The sequence below is a fragment of the Petromyzon marinus genome, unplaced genomic scaffold, assembly GCF_048934315.1.
Source record: "Petromyzon marinus isolate PM22_M1 ecotype Great Lakes invasive population unplaced genomic scaffold, UKy_Petmar_22M1.pri1.0 PM_G_Scaffold_36, whole genome shotgun sequence".
NCBI classification, from domain to species: domain Eukaryota; kingdom Metazoa; phylum Chordata; class Hyperoartia; order Petromyzontiformes; family Petromyzontidae; genus Petromyzon; species Petromyzon marinus.
This window is the reverse complement of record NW_027422939.1, coordinates 1,226,169-1,231,380: the sequence shown is the minus strand read 5'-3', so window position 1 is coordinate 1,231,380 and position 5,212 is coordinate 1,226,169. Positions and strand designations below refer to the sequence as shown.

The window sequence follows — 5,212 nt, the reverse complement described above, 5'->3', positions numbered from 1 at the left end:
CAGGAAAGGCCCCACTGAGCTACACACAGGCAGGTATTTTTGTCAGAAGTGAGCAATCTGGCCACACATTATAGCTCAGCGAAGTGTGCTTATGTTGTGTGTGGTGGACATTTATAGCAGCCAAATATTCCAAATGCATGTTTCAAAAATGCGGAGGGAAATCCGGACCACGGGGAGAAACTGCAAACACCAAATATAAACATAAAATACCCCTCGTCACTTTTCTTAAGTTCTTATTACCTTGCTTATTGCAGGAAGTGTGTTGACGCTTCTCTTTTGCATCTTCTAGTGCACTGTTTGTTGCTGGCTCATTGACATATTGAGCACAAGGCAGGATTGTGACCACAGGCTTACCCCTGCCTTGAATGTCACACGTGCAACAAATCACAACTCTGGCTCAGATCAAGGACCGCGTTCCACTCCCATCAACCACAGCTCCCATCAGAGTGCTGTTTGTGCCTGGCCGCCTCGCACGTTGGGCCTCTACTCAGCAACTGTTTGCACGCAAAATGTACAGGCAGAAACCATCGCTTCTATGATTTTTTTTAATGTTCAATTTATTATTTTTATTCGAAAATGTTATTTTATTATTTTTATTTTCTATCTTCCTGACTTTACCGCAAAGAACTAAGAATATTGTAATACATTTACACTGTCAACTTTAGCTGTACATTGTGAATACGAAGTGTATATAGTATATTTATGTTTTATATAACGTAACACAATCAGCCATAGATCGGCGGGGTCGTGGTTCAAGCGCGGGGTCAGAGGTCGGCAGGAAGCACGCGGCAAGGTCAGAGGTCAGCAGGAAGCACGTGGTGCTGGCGGCAACGCGGCCTCAGTCCAGTTCCATGTATTTGGTATAACCCTGTGAGCCATTCAGCTCTTGAATCGGGTGCGGCCCTTCCCTCTGCTGCTGCTGCCCTCTGCTACTGCTGCTGCCCTCTGTTGCTGCTGCCCTCTGCTGCTGCTGCCCTCTGCTGCTGCTACTGCTGCTGCCCTCTGCTGCTGCTACTGCTGCTGCCCTCTGCTGCTGCTGCCCTCTGTACTGCTGCCCTCTGTTGCTACTGCTGCCCTCTGCTACTGCTGCCCTCTGCTACTGCTGCTGCCCTCTGCTGCTGCTGCCGCCGGTGCCCGCGGGCTGCATTGAGCTTCGCGTGCGAGCCGAAGGGCGACGCGAAGCGGCGCTTCTACGGAGAGGAACAGCAGCAGGAGCACAGCGCCCTCGACTGGCAGGTGCGGTGGTGGCGGCCTGGGGTCGTGTTAGTGGTGGCTATGGTGGTGGTTGTGGTGGTGGTTGTAGTGGTTGTGGTGCTGGTTGTGGTGGCTATGGTGGTGGTTGTGGTGGTTGTAGTGGTTGTGGTGGCTATGGTGGTGGTTGTGGTGGTGGTTGTAGTGGTTGTGGTGGTGGTTGTGGTGGCTATGGTGGTGGTTGTGGTAGTGGTGGTTGTAGTGGTTGTGGTGGCTATGGTGGTGGTTGTGGTGGCTGTGGTGGTGGCTGTGGTGGTGGTTGTGGTGGTGGTTGTAGTGGTGGTGGTTGTGGAGGCTATGGTGGTGGTTGCGGTGGTGGTGGCTGTGGTGGTGGTTGTGGCTCTGGTTGTGGTGGTGGTTGTGGTGGCTGTGGTGGTGGTGGTGGTGGTGGTTGTGGCTCTGGTTGTGGTGGTGGTAGCTGTGGTGTTGGTTGTGGTGGCTGTGTTGGTGGCTGTGGTGGTGGTGGTTGTGGTGGTGGCTGTGGTGGTGGCTGTGGTGGTGGCTGTGGTAGTTGTGGTGGCTGTGGTGGTGGTGGTGGCTGTGGTTGTGGTGGTGGTGGCTGTGGTGGTGGTGGTTGTGGTGGCTGTGGTGGTGGCTGTGGTGGTGGTGGCTCTGGTTGTGGTGGTTGTGGTGGTGGTGGCTGTGGTGGTGGTGATTGCGGCTCTGGTTGTGGTGGTGGCTGTGTAATTGGTTGACAATATTTTGTATTTCTCTCAATTTCAATAGATTTTATAATTAGTATTGGCCAGTATTAAGACTAAAATAACACCAAAGAAATATGTTGACGTTTGCGTAAAACGAATTATTATTGGCCACGACTATTTAGATCATCTGTTGAAATTGAGAGAAATAAAAAACAATTTCACCGTTCTGACAGCTGCAGGCTCAGTGCTGCTGGGAGCGTATTGTTTAGTAATACATTTAACGCATGCTTATATCCAGGTTATCGTATGGTTACTCTTTGGTTCTTTCGGTAAAGTCACGTATGTAAAAATAAAATAAAACAAAAATAAAAACAACTAAATTAAATCATGACGTTTCGGGCGCAACACAAGCGTCAAATATTGCATTCACTTGCAGAGAGTTGTACCTGTACATATCCGCCCTGAAGCCAATACAGTCTTTTGATTTTGGAGAGCTTTTGTTTTTCTGTGAGGTTTACCTGAAATGGAATTGTGTAAAGTGTTGTGCATTTTTAACGCGAAGCTCTGTGTGTGTGTGTTTTTACGTAAATGTAATCACAGGCCGAGCGATATCAGACTTTTCGTCCCGAGACGGCGGTCTAGAGATTTGATCCAGACGTCTTGTCTCCTTGCACGCCTCGAAGGATGATGAAGCTACGCCTCCCGGTCCTGTTCCTCTCGCTGCTGCTGCTCAGCGTCTCATTGCTGCTGAGCGTCTGGTACATGTACAGCTGGAAGGGTTTCCTCGTTCGCGACCTCGACGCACTCGGCAACTCGTCCGTCTTCAGGCCAAAGCCGGGGTCTGCTTCCGATAAGATCAACCACGTGACGCTGTGCGGGCAACGGGGAGCGCTGCAGAACACGTCAATGATGCGCGTGCGCGACACCAAGATATTCTTGGTGTCGGCGTACCACGACCAGCGCGAGGCCAGTCAGAGCACACGCATCATCGGCATCGCCAACCGGTATGAGCCGGACGTGCTCTCCTGCCACTTCTGCTGCCGAGGGCACTCGGAGATCCTGACGGTCACCGCCAGCGCCTACGTCCACTCGGATCACTTTGACTTCCCGTACGGCACGGCCGACTTCCTGTGCACGGAGCCGCTGGACTGCGAGCCGGGACACGTGTCCGTCCAGCGCATGCGCACAATACCGGACGAGGAAGAGGCCGAGTGGGTCTTCATGCCCGTGCGAAATCGGCTCTACATGCCCCCCACCATCACACAGGAATTCAGCGTCTGCATCTCCACGCTCTTCGGGAACTACGGAAACGTCCTGCAGTTCGTGCAGGCGATCGAAATGTACCGCATCTTGGGTGCGGGCCGCGTGACGGTGTACAACACAAGCTGCAGCTCTGAGCTGAACAAAGTGCTCCTCTACTACATCAAGGCCGGCCTCGTCGAGGTCGTTCAGTGGCCCATCACGGACTACGTGCGGGTGTCCAGAGGGTGGCACTACCCCGAGCACCCAGGCGAGCTGCACTACTATGGCCAGATAGCGGCGCTGAACGACTGCGTGTATCGGCACATGTACAGCACGCGCTACCTGGTCCTCACGGACATCGACGAAGTGATCATCCCTTTGAAGCACACAAACTGGAAGGACCTCATGCGGTACTTGAACGACAAGTACGGCGCCGACATTTACACATTCGAAAACCACGTGTTTCCCTACACGGTATCGGAAGAGTTTGGGTCGAAGTTCCAGGCTTGGAACGCCATCCCGGGCGTCAACATCATGCGCCACATTAGACGGGAGCCAAACCTGCCGGAGGTCTTCAACCCGACCAAGATGATCCTGAACCCACGCGCGGTGCTGCAGACGTCGGTGCACAGTACGCTCAACGCGCTGGGCATCTCGCAGATGGTGCCTGGAGACATCGCGATCATGCACCACTACCGATCGCCCGAGCAGCCCGACTTGCCGCTCGACTCGCTGGCCGTGGACCTCACGCTGTGGAGATACAATGCCACTCTGATCAGAAATGTCAACAAGGTCCTCAACAGGGTCTTCTGGAATGAGTAGGCACAACGGGCGGCGGTGGCGGCGGTGGCGTTGATTGTCATCTTGCGTTTTTTGCGGTCTTGCAATTTGAGTTAAACACCGGTGTTTGTGAGTTTTCCGTTTGCGAATGTGGTCAATGTATGGGACATTTATTTGCTAATCCTATGATTGCGTTTACAGTTAAAATTTGTTATCTTAATTTTTTTCTGCATTTTAATCCACCAGGGCACAATAGGGTTTGTATTGGTATGTCTTATGGAAGCTAGGGAAGTTAACATTGGTTTATTTTAAACCAATCCTAATTATTTCTATTGCTTTTGGGAGTACCACTCGAAATGTTTTCAGGTTAAAACATTTAAAATGTGGCACAAATTTATTTAAATAAATGTTCAGTGTGCATGTTCTACCAGTCTCTAATGAGCTTATTGTTTTCACGACTCATGTCCACGGAGGATAGTCAAATCCCAGAGTGTCAGGATTTTAAAAAGTAAATCCTGTGGTGATAAAAAAAATGCACATACGATATTAAACTTTGAATTTGAGTGATAATTTGAGTGTTTTGGGCCAAATGAGCTAGTAAAGACTCACATTAAACATTACAATAGATTCAGTAGGAATATATTTATACATCCAAATGTATATAGTTGTATATTTGAATATGTAACAACACCAGCTGTTGATACATACAGCTAATTTTAAATTATAAAGCCGTGTTAATGTATTCCTAAACAATACATGGAGTTGACATTTCTGAATTGTTGCATTAGATAGTTTCACGATGGATTATTCAGCAGAAATCATCATTATCACGTACTATCAATCTTGCAAACCAGTTTTAAACATATACAGCAAAATGCTATTACTATTCTTTATCTACATATATAATATCACAGATCTGTCCTTCTGTCATTCTGTGACTGTGATTAACGCCTCCGGATTGGTTTAAGTGCGTCACGTGACCCCGAGCAAACAGCCAACCAGAGGTGCGCCCCCCCCAAACATGTATGCCCCCGGATTGGTTTAAGTGTGTCACGTGACCGCGAGCAACCATCCAAGCAGAGATGAGCCCCTCCCAAACATGTACGCCCCCCGATGCTGCCCTGAGGCAGAGCCGTGCTCGGGCCGCTGCTGCCCCGAGGGAGATGGGTGAGGAGACATGTGAGTGACAGGAGAAGGGTGAGTGAGAGTGAGGAGAAGGTGAGTGAGAGTGAGGAGAAGGGTGAGAGTGAGAAGGGTGAGTGAGGAGAAGGGTGACAGTGAGAATGGTGAGAGTG

The 5,212-nt window shown here is 50.2% G+C and overlaps 1 protein-coding gene across 1 annotated transcript; it reads left to right on the top strand.

Moving 5' to 3' along the window:
* Positions 1–794: 794 nt before the first annotated feature.
* Positions 795–4,342, top strand: LOC142915879 (beta-1,4-galactosyltransferase galt-1-like). Its single transcript, XM_076061513.1, has 2 exons — positions 795–1,236; positions 2,496–4,342. Exon 2 carries the CDS (start codon positions 2,580–2,582, stop codon positions 3,957–3,959), a length of 1,380 nt encoding a protein of 459 aa, XP_075917628.1. The 5' UTR covers positions 795–1,236; positions 2,496–2,579; the 3' UTR covers positions 3,960–4,342.
* The last annotated feature ends 870 nt before the right edge of the window (positions 4,343–5,212 follow it).